The 19,414-nt window shown below is 52.2% G+C and overlaps 3 protein-coding genes across 3 annotated transcripts in view; all 3 read left to right on the top strand.

The window, feature by feature from the left end:
* Positions 1–3,331: 3,331 nt before the first annotated feature.
* On the top strand, positions 3,332–9,895 carry Klk12 (kallikrein related peptidase 12). Its single transcript, XM_008845178.1, has 5 exons — positions 3,332–3,368; positions 4,126–4,285; positions 6,529–6,785; positions 8,168–8,301; positions 9,740–9,895. The coding sequence occupies exons 1-5, from the start codon at positions 3,332–3,334 to the stop codon at positions 9,893–9,895; spliced, it is 744 nt and encodes a 247-aa protein (XP_008843400.1).
* Positions 9,896–11,501: 1,606 nt separating this feature from the next.
* On the top strand, positions 11,502–16,031 carry Klk11 (kallikrein related peptidase 11). The gene is made up of 6 exons (XM_008845177.2): positions 11,502–11,618; positions 13,167–13,241; positions 13,601–13,757; positions 14,186–14,451; positions 15,083–15,219; positions 15,628–16,031. The coding sequence occupies exons 1-6, from the start codon at positions 11,516–11,518 to the stop codon at positions 15,778–15,780; spliced, it is 891 nt and encodes a 296-aa protein (XP_008843399.2). The 5' UTR covers positions 11,502–11,515; the 3' UTR covers positions 15,781–16,031.
* Positions 16,032–18,789: 2,758 nt separating this feature from the next.
* Klk10 (kallikrein related peptidase 10) overlaps positions 18,790–19,414 on the top strand; it is a 3,727-nt gene continuing 3,102 nt past the window's right edge. The window contains exon 1 of the mRNA XM_008845176.2: positions 18,790–18,880. Within this exon, the coding sequence (XP_008843398.1) occupies positions 18,790–18,880 (91 nt within the window). The remainder of the gene's footprint in view (positions 18,881–19,414) is intronic.

Here is a 19,414-nt window from a genome sequence, read left to right as displayed (position 1 = left end):
GGGGCGCGGGGGGGGGCTCAGCTCACTTTCTCCTTGTGTTTAGTCTGGCTTCCTAGCCTGTGGGTCCTCACGCCAGAGTTAAAGCTCATTACACCCTCACAGACAGACAGTCCCAGAGGTGTGAAACTCCTCAGTGTTTCCAAATCCAGTCAGGCTGACAATGGAGATTCACCGTGACTTCAGGATCAGCAGAGTGTGGGTGTCAGTGATCACCATCACACAGGAAGGGGTTTTCTGGAGAGCTGGCTGCTGTTTCCTTCCCAGCCTGGCTGCTGATGGAACATGGGCCCAGCACACTCTGCCAGCTTCAAGTCTGCTTGGTCCAACAATGCTTTTTTACATGTTTGCAAAGGCCCTTGAGAGGCTGGGATGTGGTTTGATTGGCAGAGTACTAGCCTTAAAAGAAAAAGAAAAAGAAAGACCTCAGGGGCTGGATAGATGGCTCAGCAGTTAAGAGCACTGACTGCTCTGTGGAAGACCTGGGTTCAGTTCCCAGCACTTATATGACGGCTAGTAAAACCATCTGTAACCCCTGTTCCAAGGGATCCAACACCCTCTTCTGACCGCCACAGGCATTGTATGACATGGGTAGGCTTACATACATGCAGGCAATACACTCATACATAAAAATCTTTTTAAAAAAAAGAAATGTAGGGTCTGGGTAGATGGCCCAGTGTTTGATGTACAAACGTAAGGACCTGAGTTTGAATCTCAGTGGCATAATGCACGCCTGTGCTCCTAGTGCTGGAGATGCAGTAGCAAGAGGACCCCAGGCTTGCTGGTCCACCCGTCCCAGAATCTGTGAGTTCTGAATTCAGAGAAAAGACCTTGTCTTGAAAAATAAGATAGATAAGCAACTGCAGAGTCCTTGGCCCTAAATGGAACATCTATACACCCTCCAAGGCTCAGGGAACGCTGTAGAAGAGGGGACAGAAAGAATGCCAGGGCCAGAGGATGGGGTAGAGTGTAACAGCACAGTGTCTTCCGGACATGACACAGTCATTGCACAAGATTAGGTCATCAACGTTTCGTCATGGATAAGGGAGAGGCTCACGAGGCCTTGGCTTCATGGAGTAGACACAGACAGCCATGGTTCCTGGGGGAAGGGGCGATACTTTCTTCAGTGGTTCCATCACTGGTAAGTTTCCTTTGCTCCAGTAAATAATCCACCACTCAGGGTTAAAAAATCAAGGGGCTGGAAAGATGGTTCAGCGGTTTTGAGCACTGGCTGCTCTTGCAGAGGACCTGGGTTCAGCTCCCAGCATCTACATGTCTGCTAACAACCATCCGTAACTCCAGTTCCAGGGATACGACTCTCTGTTCTGACCTCCATGAGCATTGCACACATGTAGTGTACTTACATACTTGCAGGCAAAACACTTATACATATAAAATAAAAATAAATAAAATCTTCCTTTTAAAAGAAGTCATTGAAATAGGAGAGACATTTCAATGAAGGAAGATTACAACAGGAGAGACAGGAGAATGTGAGAGCGTAAGGAGGGGTTTGAAAATGACCAAAGTTCAGTATATATGCATATGAAATTTAATTAAAAATGAAGATACTGGGCTGGAGAGATGGCTCAGTGGTTAAGAACACTGTTCTTGCAGAAGACCCGGGTTCAAATTCCAGGTTAAGAACACTGGTTGTTCTTGCAGAAGACCCAGGTTCAAATCCCAGCACCCACATGGCAGCTAACAGCTGTCTATAACTCCAGTCCCAGGGGATCTGACAGCCTCTTCTGTCCTCTGCAGGCATTGCACGACACAGGTGTACTTACCTACAAGCAGGCAATACACGCATACACATAAAATAAAAATAATAAATAAAATATTTTTAAAAATGAAAATACTGTGGAAAGATTTTAAAGACTCTATTGTATAGATATACCAAATTCCTTTATCCATTCTTCATGGATGGATACTTCCGGTTATTACATGAGGTGGGTATTGTGAACAGAGCTGAAGTAAACACAAATTTGTAGATAAAAAAATAAGTTGGGGATTTAAAAGAAATAAATTGGGAGCTGAAGAGATGGCTTAGTGGTTAGGAGCACTGGCTGCTCTTGAAGAGGACCCGGTTCCCAGCACCCACGTGGAGGGTAGCACCCATCTGTAACTCCCGTTCCAGGGGATCTGGTACCTTCTTCTGGCCTCTGTGGGTACCACACTCGTGATATACAGATGTATATACATCCAGGCAAAACACTCAAACACATAAAATAAAATCTTTAAAAGAAAAAGCCAGGTGTGACCCATGCCTTTGATCCCAGCACTCAGCAGGCAGAAGTAAGTGGATCTCTGTGAGATCAAGGCCTGCCTGGTCTACATAGAGAGTTCCAGGCCAGCTGGGGCTACAGGGAGACCCTGTCTCAAATTATTTAAAAAACTATTTTAATTTTAATTTTTTCAAAAAAAGTTTTTATGGTGGTATGTCATATGTGTAATTCCAGCACCCAGGAAGCTAGGCAGGAGGATTACCTGAGTTTGTCTTAGGCCAGCCTGATCTACAAAGTACATGGCAGGGCTATGCTACACTTTAAGACCTTGCCTCAAAAACAAAACAAACACAACAAACAAAAACAAAAAGAAATTCAGTTAGAATCCAACTGCTGAGGAACCCAGGTTGGGTACAGTTCTGTGCCTCTCTGGTTGCCTGCTTGGCAGTCCGACTTTTCTTCCTCCAGACTTGCTCTGGGTTCCAGTGGCCTGCTCCTCACACCACGCCCCTGTGGCCAGCCTCTCTTTCCTTCACCCTTCCCTGCCCCAGGTGTTGGAGGGCCCCACCCTCCCTGCTCACTCCTCCCCAGAATGAGGATTAGAACCCAGTTCCATGGTCACCTTGAGTCATCGTTGCTGGGCCAGTTGGAGAGGAGAGGAGAGGAAGTGGGGCCGGGTCTTCAGAGAGCTGTGAAGCTCAATTAAGGTTATTAGCTGAAGAGAGTTTCTGCAGGATTAGAGCCTTGTCCTGCCCTGTCCTCCTCACCCTCTTCCACCCACCACCACAAGGAACTTGGGTGAGCTGGGACAGAGGGAGCAGGTGGGGCTGAGGACACAGGTGGACAGTAAGACAGCCGACTGGCAGGGTGGCCAGCAGATGAAAGGACAGGTAGGTAGGGTAAGTGGAAGAGAGAGAGAGAGAGAGAGAGAGAGAGAGAGAGAGAGAGAGAGAGAGAGGCTGAACTAGTGACAAAAGCCTAGAGGGCTGATGGAGGCTCTGAAGTAGTGGTCTCTCGGGCAGGGGGTAGAGAGAGAGGGCAGAGATGGAGACATGGGGAAGGGGGATCTCAGATACCCCACCTTTCCCAGCAGACCTTGGAGGCAGTTCACCATGAAACCCAGCATCCTCTTGCTCCTGTGTGTTGTGGGTGAGTTCTCTGATACAAGGGTGGGTAGGGCAGCCCTGGGGTTGGGTCCTTCCCCTGAAGGTAGGGGAGGAGGGAGCCCTGAGTCTCCAGCCCGCCTCACTCTTCTCTCGCTTTCCTTTTGGTTTTTGTTTTTCTGAGTTGGATCATGATATGTAGCCCAAGCTGGCCTACAACTCACTATGTAGCCCAGGCTGGCTTTAGATTTGTGGCAATCCTCCTGCCTCAGCTTTCTGAGTACTGGGAGGTCAGAGCCACCAGGTCTCACTTGGACTCGTTTTCTTCTCTGGATCCCTTTGGCATTTTTCTAGAGCCCCTTAGCTCTTGAGTCTTAGTCTCTCTCTGTCTCTCTCTCCCTCCCTCTCCCTTTCCTTCCTTCTTTTCTTCCAGACTGGGTCTCACTATGCAGCCCTGGCTGACCTGGAACTCTCTACCTAGACCAGGCTGGCCTCAAACTCACAGAGATCCACCTGCCTTCCCAACCGCTGGAATTAAAGGCCTGCACCATCGCACTCAGCTTGCTTTTCACCTTGACAGGTTTTCATGTCGTCCAGATTGGCCGCCTCCCTTTGTAGCCAAGGATGACCTTGAACTCCTGATCCTCCGGCTTCAGCCGGAATGTCAGGCTGTACTACCACACTCAGCCTTTGTCTGTCTGAGTTTCTGTTGAGTGCCCTGCATCTCTCCTCCTAATCCCCCACACCCACAGCCCTCTTCTCTGACCCCATCTATCCGGCCTGTGCCCCACGCCCCATCTCAGGTCTCAGCCAGGCAGACAGAGAGAAGATCTTTGACGGGGTGGAATGCGTTCGGAACTCACAGCCTTGGCAGGTGGGGCTGTTCCACGGTGGATACCTGCGCTGTGGCGGTGTCCTTGTGGACAGAGAGTGGGTCCTTACGGCTGCTCACTGCAGCGGCAAGTAAGAGCGGGCCCTTCCTGGGGTGTCAGGGAGCGGGAGAGGCGTAGGTGTCCCCGTGAGGGTGTCCAGGGGGGGAGTTGGTCCTACAACTGGCCAGCCTGAGGTTAGAGCATAACTTCCTCGAGAGTGGGGCTGGGTGGGGCGAGGTGCGGTGGGTGGAGGACCTGGGAGGGTCCCTCTGTCCCTCTACCATTTCCTCCTGTGTCTGTTTCTTTCATGAATGGCATTTATCACCACCCCCAGTCATTCTCTGAGACTCAGGGTGTTCCCAAACTTGAGGTTACAGCCTGTACCCCAAGAATCCGCATTCGGCCACCTGTCCTAAATAAGCCAATTAAAACAGCCTAAATAATACTGATAAAGATTTATTCTATGAGGCCACATTGGGAAGGGGGACAAAGAGATCCAGTGCTCCCCACCCACAGTCCATCCGGGGTTCCCGGTGTGAGACTGAAGCTTAACTAGAGGGCCAGGAACATTCACAGCTAAGCAATCCTGGTCAAGTCCATGGTTATCTAGGCTCCTGTTGTATCTTGTAAGGTGGTCTGACAAGTTGTTGGAACTGTGTGAAATCTCTTTCCAGAAGACAAGTTCCCCCTCTGACTGGTACCCTTCCCTTCGCCCAGCTCAGATTCCTGGGGAAATTCTCATTTCTCCATGGTCCATTGTTCCAACAGTCTGACCATCAGATTATTGAGATGCATGTGCCTCTTAGGAATACCTTCCTTCCCCAAAATAAAAGGAAATAATAATAATAATAATAATAATAATAATAATAAACACCTTCCTTCCTGACAGGCTGGTTACAAGGCTTACATCTGCCCCAATCCTGTGAGCTTAAGATTGTGCCTGTTACTTCTCTGACCTCAGTGGTCCTGGGTATAGAATGAACCTCCTTCTTCCTTCATTTCTCCGTTCTTTTGTTCCTTCCTTCCTTTCTTTTTGTTTTTTTAATATTTTATTATTTTTTATTTTAATGTATATGAATGTATTGCCTGCATGCGCGTAAGTGGACCCATGCCATGCAATGCCCGAGGAGGTCAGAAGAGGACATTGGGTTCCCCTGGAACTGGAGCTATGGACAGTTGTTAGCTGCCGTGTGGGTGCTGGGAATCAAACCCAGGTCCTCTGCAAGAGCAACCAGTGTTCTTAACAGCTCAGCCATCTCTCCTACCCGTTTTTGCTTTGTTGAGACAGTCTCACTATGCATTCCTGGTTGGCCTGGTATGCACTATATAGACCAGGTTGGCCTAGAACTTACAGAGATTCACCTGCCTCTGCCTCCTGAGTGATGGGATTAAAGGTGTGCACCACCATACCTGGCCCTTTAAAAAATTGTGTGTTTTTATTTTATGTGTATTCATATATTGCCTGCATGTAGGTAAGTGCACCCATGTCATGCAGTGCTCGCGGAGGACAGAAGAGGATGTTGGATCCCCTGGAACTGGAGTTACGGACAGTTGTTAGCTGCCATGTGGGTACTGGGATTCGAACCCGGGTCTTCTGCAAGAACAGCCAGTGTTCTTAACTGCTGAGCCATCTCTCCAGCCCCCCAGCATCCCTTTTTTTGTATGTGTATGGCATGTGGTATGTATGTGTGTGTGCATGTATGTGTGTTTGCATCTATGTGTTTGCATGCATGTGGGTTCTTGTGTGAGTGAGGTGCAGGTGCGTGTGCACACGTTCAGAGGCCACAGGGTGATGGTGTTGATGACTTCCTTGATCATTCTCCGTGTTGTATATTGAGGCAGGCACTCGCTTGAACCCACAACTCACGGATTTCGCTAGTCTAGCCTGCCAGCTTGCTCGACATATCCCCTGTCCACCTCCTAAGCAGTGAGAATTGCAGGGGTAGCTATGCCCACTTGGCATTTACGTGGGTGATAGGGGTTCAGAACTCTGGTCCTCCTGCTTGCTAAGCAAGTACTTTACCCACTAAGCCATCTCCCCAGCCCCAAATGAACCATTTTCTAGATCTGGACTTTTACTGTGAAAGGGGAGCCTGGGTATCAACAGACTTTGGTGTGTATTCACTCGCTCAGCCAGCAGCACCGACAACATTGTCAGGGTGCAGGTGGTTGGAATGAACAGGGCAGTCAGTAAAGCTAAGGACCTCCCTGCCCTCATGGGAGTCAAACACAGGTATTACCCCAAATGCAAAGACAAACAAGAGACAGAGACCCAGGGGGAGGAGGTGACGGCTACCCATCTGCCACTTGCTGCCCCCCTTCCCTGATCCCCAGCTATATTGTGCGCCTCGGGGAGCACAGCCTCTCCAAGCTAGACTGGACGGAGCAGTTTCGGCTCACAACCTTCTCCATCACCCACCCTGGCTACCAGGGTGCCCAGCAGAGCCACGAGCATGACCTCCGGCTCCTGCGGCTAAGAAGACCTGCCCGACTTACCCACGCTGTCCGGCCCCTGGCCCTGCCCAGTTCCTGTGCACTGGCTGGGACCCAGTGTCACATCTCAGGATGGGGCACCACCAACCAGCCATGGGGTAAGAGGATCTTGGGGTCAGGGGAGAGAGTGGTGCATTTCACAGGAAGGGTGGGTCAAGGATCAGGACATAGGGCTGAACATCAGGGTCAAGGGCCATAGTTGGTGAGAGTCTTGGGAAGTCACTGTATTAGGGGATTGTGCGTAAGGTCAGAAGCCAGGGGTCAGAGTGCTGCCAAGGGCCATCAGGATATCATAAGTCATGGGCTTAGGTGTTAGAGGTCATTATAAAACTGATACCCAGTTGGGCCTGTCATCCCAGCTACTTGGGAGGCTGAGGAAGGAGGAAGGAAGGATCAGGGCCAGCTTGGGCCATGTAGAGAAACCTTGTCTCAAAATAAAAAGGTAGAGAAGACTATGGATATGGTTCAGCAGCAGAGACCCTGCCTAGACTTCCCAGTGAGGGCTGGGGTGTGGCTCAGCGGTAGAGCCCCTGTCTAGGATTCCCCAGTGAGGGGCTGGGGTGTGGCTCAGCAGTAGAGCCCCTGTCTAGGATCCCCCAGTGAGGGGTTGGGGTGTAGCTCAGCTGTAGAGCCCCTGTCTAGGATTCCCCAGTGAGGGGCTGGGGTGTGGCTCAGGGGTGGAGCCCCTGCCTAGACTCCCCCAATGAGGGCTGGGGTGTGGCTCAGTGTAGAGCCCCTGCCTAGACTCTCCCAGTGAGGGCTGGGGTGTGGCTCAGTGTAGAGCCCCTGCCTAGACTCTCCCAGTGAGGGCTGGGGTGTGGCTCAGTGTAGAGCCCCTGCCTAGACTCTCCCAGTGAGGGCTGGGGTGTGGCTCAGTGTAGAGCCCCTGCCTAGGATCCCCCAGTGAGGGCTGGGGTGTGGCTCAGTGTAGAGCCCCTGCCTAGACTCCCCCAATGAGGGCTGGGGTGTGGCTCAGGGGTAGAGCATCTGCCACACATTCTTGAGGTCCCAGGTTCAATCTCCACTGGGGGTGGAAAGCTGAGGTCAGGAAATCAAAGTCTAGTCAGAATTGTTATCTAATGTCAGAGATTAAAAGTCATAGTGTTTGGGCCGGGAGTTCCATGCCATGGAATCTGGGGTAAAAAAAAACCACCAACAACAAGAAGAGGAGACACTTTTGAGTCAGGATGAAGAGTGAAGATCTGGAAGATGTTGAGCTGAGAGCCAAGGCTGAGGTGAGAGCAAGGGTGTGGGGTCAGGAGACACAAGTCTGAGGTGAGCCTGGGTGACGAGGTCACGAGGCCAATGGCCTGGGATCAAGTGTCACTGTGAAAATGAATCATGAAACTCAGAGTTTTCAGGATTGCAGTGGGTTAGGGACATGGTGGGTGGTGGGAGGTGTGGACATCCTTGTGAAGGATGTGACCTCAAAACGGGAAGCTCAGAGAACCCCCCCCCATCACCCATCTTCCATCTGCAGAACCATTCCCAGACCGTCTGCAGTGTCTCAACCTCTCCATCGTCTCCAATGCCACGTGTCAGGCTGTGTTCCCTGGAAGAGTGACAGAGAACATGGTGTGTGCAGGTGGCGAAGCCGGGAAGGATGCCTGTCAGGTGACTGAAGTTAGGGTGGTGACGGACATGGGACAGGGTGTAGGAGACAGAGAAGGAAGGAAAATAAAAGGTTTTAGGGGGTGGCTCAGGATGGACACTGAGACATTTACTGGAGAGTGAGGAGTTTGTTAGAAAAGTTATTATTGACATGGACAGGCAGAGAAAACAGTAGGTTGGGGGCTCAGAGCAGAGGAATCAGAGCCTAGGTAGCAGAAGAGGGGTCTCCTCCTCCTCCTCCTCCTCCTCATTATTATTATTATTATTAATTTATGTGTATGAGTGTACTGCCTGCAAGTGTGTAAGTGCATTCATGTTGGGCAATGTCCAAGGAGGTCAGAAGAGGACATCAGATCCTCTGGAACTGGAGTTACAGACAATTGTTAGATACTATGTAGGTGCTGGGAATCGAACCCAGGTCCTCTACAAAAGCATCCAGTGCTCTTAGCTGCTGAATCATCTCTCCAGCCTAGGGTCTCTTTTTATACGTGAGGGTGGGGGAGATTTCACAATCTGCAGTTAGGCTCTGTGATTCCCAGGCAGAAGGCTTGAAAGGGGGTGGTATGCAGGGCAGTGTGGCCACCAATACCCTCCTTTGATGTAAACTCACTCCCAAGTGAGCGATTCTGGCACTTTGGTGTCTATTAGCTAGGGACCCAGAACAGTGTCTCAGTAGGTGTATGTGGGTGACTGTGTGACAGGGAGAGCTGCACTGACCCGAGCAGAGCTTGGACTCTGACATCACATTCTTAGAGAAGAGCAAAACCAAGATAAGGGAAGGAGTCAGGGGGGAGCCGGGGCTAGACAGGAGGTAAGACTCAGCCTGAGGGAGGAAGAGGGACTCCCGGATGAAGGACAGCTGGAAGGGTACAGTGGGAGGCCCAGAAGAGGGGAGTACAAACAGGCAAGCGGTGGTGGGTAGACTTAGCCAGGGCTGGGTATGTCGGGGATCTGCCCTTCTCTAGGGCTCCAAGTCTTCCCTGGCTGCTCCCAGTTGAGAGAGAGAGAGAGAGAGAGAGAGAGAGAGAGAGAGAGAGAGAGAGAGAGAGAGAGAGAGAGAGAGAGACAGAGAGAGAGACAGAGAGAGAGACAGAGAGAGAGACAGAGAGACAGAGACAGACAGAGACAGACAGAGACAGAGAGACAGAGAGATATTTGGGGACAGTCACAAGGAACCAGCAGGCTGTGTCATGCTGCATCCTTGTCCTCTTGGAACCCCAGAGAACACTCTACCCTACTTGGCCAGAGACCCAACCACTCTGGTAGGGCATGCTCTACCCTTAGAGTCCCACCCTTCTTCCCGGGATTGGTTCCTATGGGCGCCATCTCCTTTCCTATAGATTAGCTGTTGCTATACCCTCCCTGGGGGCTATGCTGTCCTCCCTGCTTCCAGGACCAGCTTGAAGCCACCGTCTCCAAAACACCTCCTTCTGTCTTCCAGGGTGACTCTGGAGGCCCCCTGGTGTGCGGGGGAGTCCTTCAAGGCCTGGTGTCTTGGGGGTCTGTGGCGCCTTGTGGACAAAAAGGCATCCCGGGGGTGTATACCAACATCTGCAGATATGTGGACTGGGTCCGAAGGGTCATCAGGAACAACTAGCTGGTCTCCACCACCTCCACACCGCCCCACTTGGGGGCCTCTCTGACCCTCGAACATCAGCCTCCTCTCCACTAACGACTCCCTCTCTGGTTGGTTCAGGGAGCTTCTTGGAACCCTAAATCCAGACATTCCTTCTGGGATCTATGAAGGGGTGGAGGGGTGGGGCTGTACAATTTTTTTTGGGATAAATGCAATAAAATCAAAAGAGGGGTCTGCACCTGTGTGTTTAATATCCATTTTGAAGCTGGAGGAAGGTTTCCTCAGCACTGGAAAGGGTGGGGGTTTTTTAAGTTTAAAAAAATTATTATTTTTTTTATTTTATGTATATAAGTATATTGCCTGCATGTATGTAAGTGTACCCATGTCATGCAGTGCCCAAGGAAGTCAGAAGGAGGTATCAGACCCCCTGGAACTGGAGTTACAGATGGTTGTTAGCTGTCATGTGGGTGCTGGGAATCAAACCCAGGTCTTCTGCAAGAGCAGTCAGTGCTCTTAACCACTGAGCCATCTCTCCAGCCCAGTGTTTTTTATTTTTTTGAGACAAGGTCTCTCTGTAGCCCCAGCTGGCCTGGAACTCAGTATGTAGACCAGGTTCAGTCTCACAGAGACCCATCTGCCTCTGCCTCCCAAGTGCTGGAATCAAAGGCGTGTGCCACCGCTCCAGGCTCAGAAATGGCAGTTTTTGCCTGGTTTGGTGGCACAGGCCCATAATCCTGGTACTCAGGAAGTAGAGGGGGTGGCTACATAGTGACTTGGAGGCCAGCTCAGACACACAGACAGACAGACAGACACACACACACACACACACACACACACACACACACACACACATACACACACACACACACACACGCACACAGAGGTGGGAGTTTTCACTCAGTGACCTGTGGGCACGGAGTAGGAAAAAAAAATCACAATAAAGCCAAGGGCCATTTTTACCTCTGACAAGCCTGTAGAAATGTTACCTGGCGTCTACAAACCTTTTGGTGACCTTCATGAACCTAAAGCGGTAGAGAGAAAATTATTGGTTCCAAAATTCAAGTGCAAATGTAAAAATCAAAACTCCTGACCTTTTAATGAACTGGGTGTAAACAACATTTTTCCCCTCTAGCCAATTTATGCCTGAGTGTTCTGTGTTCTGCCCATGTCCTACCTGGTATGGGAAGTCCATCTGACTGTTTTAGTATTTTGGAGTGACCCAGCTGAAATCAAGGCTCCTGACCACCCCATGGATCCTGTCTACACAGCCTGTCCAGAAAGGAGAAAAGAATCCTTTTCTTAGAAACACAAGGGAGGGGACCTGGAGTGAGGCGCCAGCAGCACAGGGAACAGGGGTGTTTGCCAAGCCCTGTTCTGCTGGTCCTTCTCAGCATCCTCCTGGATTCTTAATCCAATCCCCCACCCCACCCCAAGGCAGGGCCAGCACCCCCTTGTCACAGATTAAGAAACTGAGCTTCCCTGGGGTGGAGTCACCCATCCCACGTCACCCGGATAGGAAGAGGCAGAGCCCGTGGGGTTTGAGGCCACGGTTGGCTGCCGACAGAACCCAGGCCTACCCCGCCTTGCCCCACATCTGGTTAGGGGAGAGAGGAGAGGAAGGCCAGGGCAAGACAGATCTGAATGAAAACAAACAGATTGGGCGAAGTGCGGCTCCGCACGCGGGGTTATCCAATGAGGAGGCCCAGGTGGTTGAAGAGTGACCGGAAGTCACCCACAGCATCCAGTAAGTGCTGGACACCTGGGTGGTGGGGTCAGGGGATCGGAGGGAAGGGTCAGTGGAGAAGGGAGGTCCACAGAGGAGCCCTGGGGCCGCCAGGCACAACTGCCAAGGTTTTTCCCTCTTTTCTTGGGCCTTGGCTGTCGCAGGCCCTGACCTGCCTCCCCCGTCGTCCTGTCCTGCCCCTTCTGCTTGGCAAGCAGCCCCACCTCTGTGACACCCTAGATTCCCCCCCCTTTGGAAAGGAAAAAGGAGGAGCCCAAAGTAGGACAAGGGGCCCCCTTGGCTCAGGCTGTGAGGAGGGAGCAGTGAACTGGAGGAAAGAGAGATTAGAAAGAAGACAGAGACAGAGGTACAGAGAGAGGCCAAGACAGAAAGGAAGGCGCAAGGCTTAGAGTTGAGACAGGAAGAGACAGGAACCAGAGCCGTGTAAGGACAGAAGCCTAGAGGCGGAAAGAGAGACACAGCACACAGATTCAGAGACAAGGCAGGGAAGGCAGAACTCCAAAGGACGAGTGGCCACAGATGCTTGGGCAGAGCAAGGGCTTGGAGAGGTGACAGACATGATGGACAGACACAGGGCCACCTGAGGAAAGCCCCCCCCACCCTGCCCCCAGGGTGACAAGGCCAGGCTAGGGGTCCAGTCATCCCGAGGCCTGCTGGATGCTCCGACCCAGCCTGCCCCAGCTGCCACTCCTGGGCCCCTAGAGCTTCTAGAATCTGTGAGTCAGGGAGGGAAGGGAGGTCATGCCCCTACCCCCATTCTAGGAGACTGTAGTTGAAGAAGCCAGGCCTCTGTGTCCCAGCATGCATTTTCCCCTGATGTGCCCTTGGCCCATGAGAGAGATCCTGGGACAACTCTCTGCACCTCTCCCTCTCCTCCACGCCTCTCCCCTCTCTTTCATCTCCAACATGCTGGCCCCTAAACCCCATGACCTCTGTCCCCAGCTTAGGTGGCAAAGTCCAGCCCTTCGCCCCCACCACTGCTGGCCAGGGCAGCTGGAGACACTGGCTGTCCCTTGGTCAGCCCCACCTACCTCTAGCCAGCTGTCTGTCTTTCACAGGAGTTTAGGGAGGTGGAGGGGAGGCACTTCATGGGTCGGGGCAGATCTCACAAGCCCCTATCACTTTGCTGTCGAGACAACAACAATCAGGTTGTTACCAAGTAGGTAACTCCATCCCCCTCTTCCCACTGCTCCGGGATGTGGAATCTGAGCAGGTACTCAGGTAGGCAAGAAGAGAAATAATATCCCCTAATAGTTCCCCTCCAACGGCCCCTTAAACACAGCCAGCCCAAGCATTTCGCCAGGCAAGGCCCTTCCCAAGCAGCTTTCTTATCCTTCAACATCCAAAAAGCTAGCCCGTATCCAGGCCTCTGTCCAAGGTTCCTCCTGAAACCTAAGATTTGCCTTACAAGTTTGGGGATTGGCTCAAGGAGCAGGAGGGTCCCCTGGGAGAAGTGGGGAGCCACAGCAGGTTAGGGAAAGAGTTAAAACCATGAGTCAGCCTTCCAGCCTCCTCTTAAAGTGATTAGGCCTCCTTCCTTGTTCCCAGGGGAACCTGGAGCCCACCCTGCCCCCCTCCAGGCCAGGATGATTCTGCATTTTGTTGCACTTGCTCTGGTCACAGGTATGGTGGGGGTTGGGGTGAGGGGTGGGGCCTCCCTCTCCTATTTCTAAATCTCCTCCCCTTCTGTCCGGACATTCAAAATATAGAACAACCCAGGTTGTTGTGCTCGGAGACCTCCCATGGAAGCTGCTCTGGGCTAGGTCAAGGATGGTCCAAGGGGTCTCAGAGGAGGGGTAAGGGGGGCTGGGTCATCCCAAAAGTTGAAGATAGCCACTACTGACCAGCCAGTGTGGAACCTTTCATACCCAATTGGGACCAGGAACACGCCCATGTCTCTCCTCCCCAGACTCATTTCTGGGGGACCCTCTACCAGCCTACCTCTTCTGATGCCTAACCCCCTCTTCTTTCACCCCCTTCAGGGCATGTAGGGGGAGAGACCAGGATCATCAAGGGTTATGAGTGCACCCCTCACTCCCAGCCGTGGCAGGTGGCGCTGTTCCAGAAGACGCGGTTGCTCTGTGGAGCAACCCTCATCGCCCCCAAATGGCTCCTGACAGCAGCCCACTGCCGCAAGCCGTGGGTGCGGGGGCTGGGGCGGGGCTGGGAGGGGGCTGGAGATGGAGAGATGGATGGAGAGAGGGGCTGGGGCTAGAGAGAATGTGGTGTGGCAGAAGTGGATGGAGGGATGGGGGTGAGGGTCTTTATGTGGATGATAGGGATGTAGTTGGCACTGGGGATGGGAGGGATGGGGTGGAACCGAGTTAGTGTTGATGACAGAACTGTAATCAGGATTGAAGATGGAGAGATGGAGGATGGGGTTACATTAGTATGGATGATGATCTAGTCGGGTTAAAGATGGAGGGGTGGGTGATGCTGAAAGTGTGTGGGATGTTGGGCTGGGGATCAAGCTGGGTATTCTTGAGGGTACCATCATCATCTCTCCCTCCCCACCCCTGCCCTGTCCCCCTGCCTTTCTGTCTCTGACCACATCTCTCCTACCTCAGCCGTTACGTGGTCCTTCTGGGGGAGCACAACCTTGAGAAGACAGACGGCCGCGAGCAGAAGAGGATGGCCACCGAGTCCTTCCCCCACCCTGGCTTCAACAACAGTCTCCCCAACAAAGACCACAGGAACGACATCATGTTGGTGAAGATGTCATCACCTGCCATCATCACCCGGGCTGTGCGACCGCTCACCCTGTCCTCACACTGTGTCACTGCGGGGACCAGCTGCCTCATTTCTGGCTGGGGCACCACATCCAGCCCCCAGTGTAGGGGCTCTGGAGGGAAATGTGGTTGGGGTGGGAGATGGGATGTTGGGGAGGGAGGGTCAGGGAGGGTCAGAATTAGGGAATGACAGGATCAGAGGAATCTTCAAAGACAAAAATCAGAGCCACCCAAGAGGGGTCAAGAGCCAGATATCCCAACACTTGGGAGGCAGAGGCAGGCAGATCTCTGTGAGATCGAGGCCAGCCTGGTCTACATAGCAAGTTTCAGGCCAGCTGGGGCTACAGGGAGACCCTGTTTTGACAAAACAAAAGAGTGGTATCAGCTGGACCAGAGGGAGGTGGGAAACCCACAATTGGGTCTCAGAGTTGGACAGGTGTGATCCCAAATCTGTAACTCATTAGTTGTGGAATCTTAGGCAAGTGGCTTTACCTCTCTGAACTTTTTGGTCTATAAAATGAGAATGCTCACACACCTGCCTATCATGGTTAGGTTAGAGATAATACATGGGGGCCGGGGTGGCAACATGAAGAATTCACCCAACAACATCATTGTTGCTATAGATTACAAGTGTAGAGATGGTTGAGGGTAAGGACTGTCTTGGATGCTGGGCACCACTGGTGGGGTTGGGGAGGCTGGGCCTCACTGCCCACACCGTCTCCTGCTGTCCCACAGTACGCCTGCCTCACTCCTTGCGATGTGCCAACGTCTCCATCATTGAACATCAGGAGTGTGAGAATTCCTACCCTGGCAACATCACCGACACCATGCTGTGTGCCAGTGTTCGGAAAGAAGGCAAGGACTCCTGCCAGGTCAGCAGGCAGGGGCTGGGTGTCCAGCCACACATCCATTCCCAATTTCAATCACATCTTCACCAGCATCCCCAGCCCTGATCCCGACCATCTTCACCCCCAACTGTTATCTCTGACATCGACACACAGTTTTCCATGACCACCCGTTTCCAATTCTGATCATCCCCAACTCCATCCATCTATCTGCACCCCAGTCATCCTTTTGGACTTCAACACAACCCCTAGCTCCCCATGCTTCCCTCATTTCCAACTCCATCCCTCAAATCCATTTGGACCCTAACCCCATCTGTCCTCACCCATAATTCCCAACCCATCTCTGTCCAATTCCTACATCTACTACTGCTCCTCACTCATTGCCCAGCCCCCCTCCAACTTGGCTCTGACTGGTTGTGTCTCCTCTTGTGCCAGGGTGACTCTGGGGGCCCTCTGGTCTGTGACGGGTCTCTGCAAGGCATCATCTCCTGGGGTCAGGATCCATGTGCAGTCACTAAAAAACCAGGTGTCTACACTAAAGTCTGCAAATATGTGGATTGGATCCATGAGACTATGAGAAAGAACTAGAGGAGACCTGTTCGCCACCGCCAAACCCCTCCGGCCTCTTCTTAATGCTTTGCCCCAAGAACCCCTCAGTCGGGACCCTTGCAAGTACTTTCTTGGACCCACCAAGATAGAAGATGTTCTAATCCAATGATCGACTTAGAGATTGGAATCAAATCCTTGCTTTACTAAGTTGTGACTCTAAACATGATCATTGCCGGGTTTTGTTTTGTCTTGTTTTTGGTTCAGTTTTATCCCCAGCCTTGAACATAGTTCCTGGCAATATATACCAGGGTTTCAATAAATATTTGTTAAATGAATGAAATCTATTGAGTGCTGACCGTGTGCCAATCCTCACCCAGAGGACTTTTAAATATTATCAACCAGGTGCTAGAGAGATGGCTCAGCAGTTAAGAGCACTGGCTGTTCTTGCGGAAGACCCGGGTTCGAACCAGCACCCACATGTCAGCTAACAACCATCTGTAAGTCCAGTTCCAGGGGGATCTGACACCCTCTTCTGACCTCTGCAGGCATTGCATGACACGGGTGCACTTACACACATGCAAGCATAACACTCATACACATACAATTTTTTATAAAAATGTTATCAACCAACTGAATGCTCACAGTCCCCTAAAAGGCTGGTCCTATTATTACAGGCATTTTCTAGCTGTGGAAATGGGCCCTGGGCACAGAGAGATGACATCACTGCTCATAGTGACACAGCCAAGTAGTGAAAGATAAAGGATTTAAAGAGATATTTATTTATTTGAAGCGGGCTCTCCCTGTAGCCCCAGCTGGCCTGAAACTCACTATGTAGACCAGGCTGGCCTCGATCTCATAGATTTACCTGCCTCTGTCTCCTGAGTGCTGGGATTTAAAGGTGTGCGCCACTGTGCATCAGCTATTTTTATTTTATATGCATGAATGATCTACCTGCATGTGCTTGCTTGGTCTCTGGAGGCCAGAAGAGGGTGTCGGAGCCCCTGGAACTGGAGTTACGGATGGTTGTGTGCTGCCATGTGGGTGCCAGGAACAGAGTCTGGGTCCTCTTCGAGAGCAACACGTGCTCTTAATCGCTGAGCCATTTTGTCTCTCCAGCCCCAAGGTTGGTCATTTGAGCTACCGAACAATGTTGCTTTCGATAAAGCTCAGTTCATTTTCATAGGTGGAAAACTGCTCCCATTAAAGTGTAAGAGCAGTGAGTGACCCCGAATGCTCAGATGAAGACATTGCAAAAAAAGCTAACATTCACACCGCCCCCCCAACGGGCCTGATTTAGTTTGGTGAGATCTCAGTTACACTTGACATATTTTGAAGGCTACGTATCACCACATGGCTGATATCTGGTGTGCAACACAACCATTGTAGTAAAAAGTTTGGATAGAGCTGAGCCGGGCAACCTCTGAAGTTAACTGAATTCTTGCTGGACAAGATACTCCACAGATAGCTCAGATGTTCTGTTCCACACTGGAGGAGAGGTGACTGGCCTGAGGAGGAAGCAACCAGAGCTGGAACTATATAGAACCTTCTGGTTGTTAGGAGGACTTGCTGTGTGACCTCTTATGAGTCATGGCCTTTTCTGAGCCTCCCATTCCTCACCCGAAATGAGGGTGTCAACAGAGGTGATGTGGCCTTACCTTACAGCCTGGGCCTCCTGTGATTCACCAGCCTGTGTATCACCTGGAGACATGGCAGGGAGTGGTGTAAGCTGGACACACATGGGTTTGGTGCAGAGCCATAGCCTCTCCCCATGTCCTTCTCCCTTACCCTTCCAGCACATTCTGAGACACAAGGAGCCCACTGTTTCTTGGTTTATATCTTTGAAAGATTGTCTGCCCCTCCCACTCTTTCCCTCCACCTACCTGAACTCTACCTACCTCCTTCCGCATTCTGACACCTCTCTGTCAAGACCAACCCACACCCCCCTTCATCTACCCTCTTGGCTACTATCACCATCACCCAATCATCCCACCACCTCAGGCTCCCTGAAGACATTGTATCATATCCTCTCCCTGTCCCATCACACCGGGGAAGACATAGATGAGAACATGGGAGATCCCCCAAGGAAATCACCTCTAAAAAGGGGCTGGAGAGATGGCCCAGTGGTTAAGAACACTGGCTGTCCTTCCAGAAAACCTGGGTTCGAATCCCAGCACCCTCATGGCAGCAAACAACTGTCCAAAACTCCAGCCCCAGGGGATCTGACAGCCTTGCACGACATGGGTGCACTTACCTACATGCAGGCAATACACACATACACATAAAAATAATAAATAAAAATTTTTTTAAAAAAGGTGTTTCTGTTACTGGGAGAAACCTGTATTCCAGGGTCCCTCCCAGAGCAGGAATCTGGGGCCCTGGTTGGGTGCCAGCCCCACCCACGATATAATTAGGGAGAGGGAAAAGAGGAGTGAGTCCCTGAGGGAAGGGTGTGGGAAGTTTCCGGGATCTTGGGGGTTAAAAGGGAAGGTCTGGCCAGGGATCCCCAGTCAGAGGACTGTGGGCAGCCCACACAGCCAGGTGTCCTCCCTCATTCCTATTGGCGACTCCCAGGTGAGCGGGATGCACCCCACCCTGATTGGGGTGGATGGTGAGAGAGGATGGGTGGGGACCCTCGGGCAACGGGCAGAACCCTTTTGTAGCCTTGATTTCCCTATCTGTGGCACGGGAGGAAGTCCCTCAGCAGAGAGGTTTAGGAAGAGGCTCTACTGGACTCTGAGCCTGAGACTCCCACCCACCTGCAAAGGAGGGGGAACCTGGAGCTCTGCGTTGCTAGTGAGCAGGCTGGGTGTGCAAACTGCTCCCCTCCTGAGGATGGAAGACTGCAGGAAGCCACCAGGGCCATCCTGGAGGTCCAGGCACACGTTCTACTCGCCCCTGCAGTGGTCTGTGGAGCGTCAAATGGTCCCTGTGAGCTAAGGTGGCCCAGGCCTGATGGACAGGGCCAGCCCAGGTGCGGGGGCGGGGGTTCTCAGACAAGAGCATCTGTTTTAGCGCTCCTCTCTGGCATCTCCAATTCTGGTCCCAGCCATGAGGCCCGCGCTTCTGCACCTCCCCGCTGCTTCTGGCACCCGGGTCCTGCTGAAGTTGCTGTTGCCGCTACTGATGGCGCAACTCTGGGGTGAGACCATGGACAAGGGGCGGCGGGAGGCCTGGGACTGGGGGAGGAGGAGCTTGGTATCCCCAACCTTCTGCAGCTCCCCCTCCTCGGTGCCCTGGCATCCACCCCGGGGCAGCAGAGCCCTCGTATAATTTAATACCCAGGAGTCACGCCCCATTGGATCAGAACCCACCCCTTTCCACTCACCTTTCCTGGTCTGTATCCTCCGCCCCCGCCCATCTCCGCTTCATTCCGTCCCTGCCCCTTCATGCTCCGTCCCATTCCATCCCAAGCGATGTCCTTCCTTCATCTTTTCAGCCCTGGCCCTTTTCTCTCTTCCCTCCTGCAGCATTTCTGGTCCCACCTGCATCTTGCTAAGGGATACGCCCCCTTGCTGTTCCAGGGATTTCCCCCCCCTACAGCCACAAGTCCTTCTGTCTGTCTACCTCCCCTCACTACCCCAGACCTTCTGCCCCCCCCACTGCCCCAGGCCTTCTGCCCCCCCCACTGCCCCAGGCCTTCTGCCCCCCCCACTGCCCCAGGCCTTCTGCCCCC

The sequence above is a fragment of the Nannospalax galili genome, unplaced genomic scaffold (assembly GCF_000622305.1).
Source record: "Nannospalax galili isolate Female #2095 unplaced genomic scaffold, S.galili_v1.0 scaffold960, whole genome shotgun sequence".
In the NCBI taxonomy this organism is placed as follows: domain Eukaryota; kingdom Metazoa; phylum Chordata; class Mammalia; order Rodentia; family Spalacidae; genus Nannospalax; species Nannospalax galili.
The sequence above is the reverse complement of the archived record's forward strand: the minus strand, read 5'-3'. Positions and strand labels throughout refer to the sequence as shown.

Bases quoted from the DNA above. Each gene is read 5' to 3' on its own strand.
- Klk12 (XM_008845178.1), top strand. From the start codon at position 3,332: ATGAAACCCAGCATCCTCTTGCTCCTGTGTGTTGTGG. The intron at 3,369-4,125 runs GTGAGTTCTCTG...GCCCCATCTCAG, and splicing joins CTTGCTCCTGTGTGTTGTGG to GTCTCAGCCAGGCAGACAGA. The intron at 6,786-8,167 runs GTAAGAGGATCT...TTCCATCTGCAG, and splicing joins CACCACCAACCAGCCATGGG to AACCATTCCCAGACCGTCTG.
- Klk11 (XM_008845177.2), top strand. From the start codon at position 11,516: ATGAAAACAAACAGATTGGGCGAAGTGCGGCTCCGCACGCGGGGTTAT. The intron at 11,619-13,166 runs GTAAGTGCTGGA...CCTTGTTCCCAG, and splicing joins GAAGTCACCCACAGCATCCA to GGGAACCTGGAGCCCACCCT. The intron at 13,758-14,185 runs GTGGGTGCGGGG...CTCCTACCTCAG, and splicing joins GCAGCCCACTGCCGCAAGCC to CCGTTACGTGGTCCTTCTGG.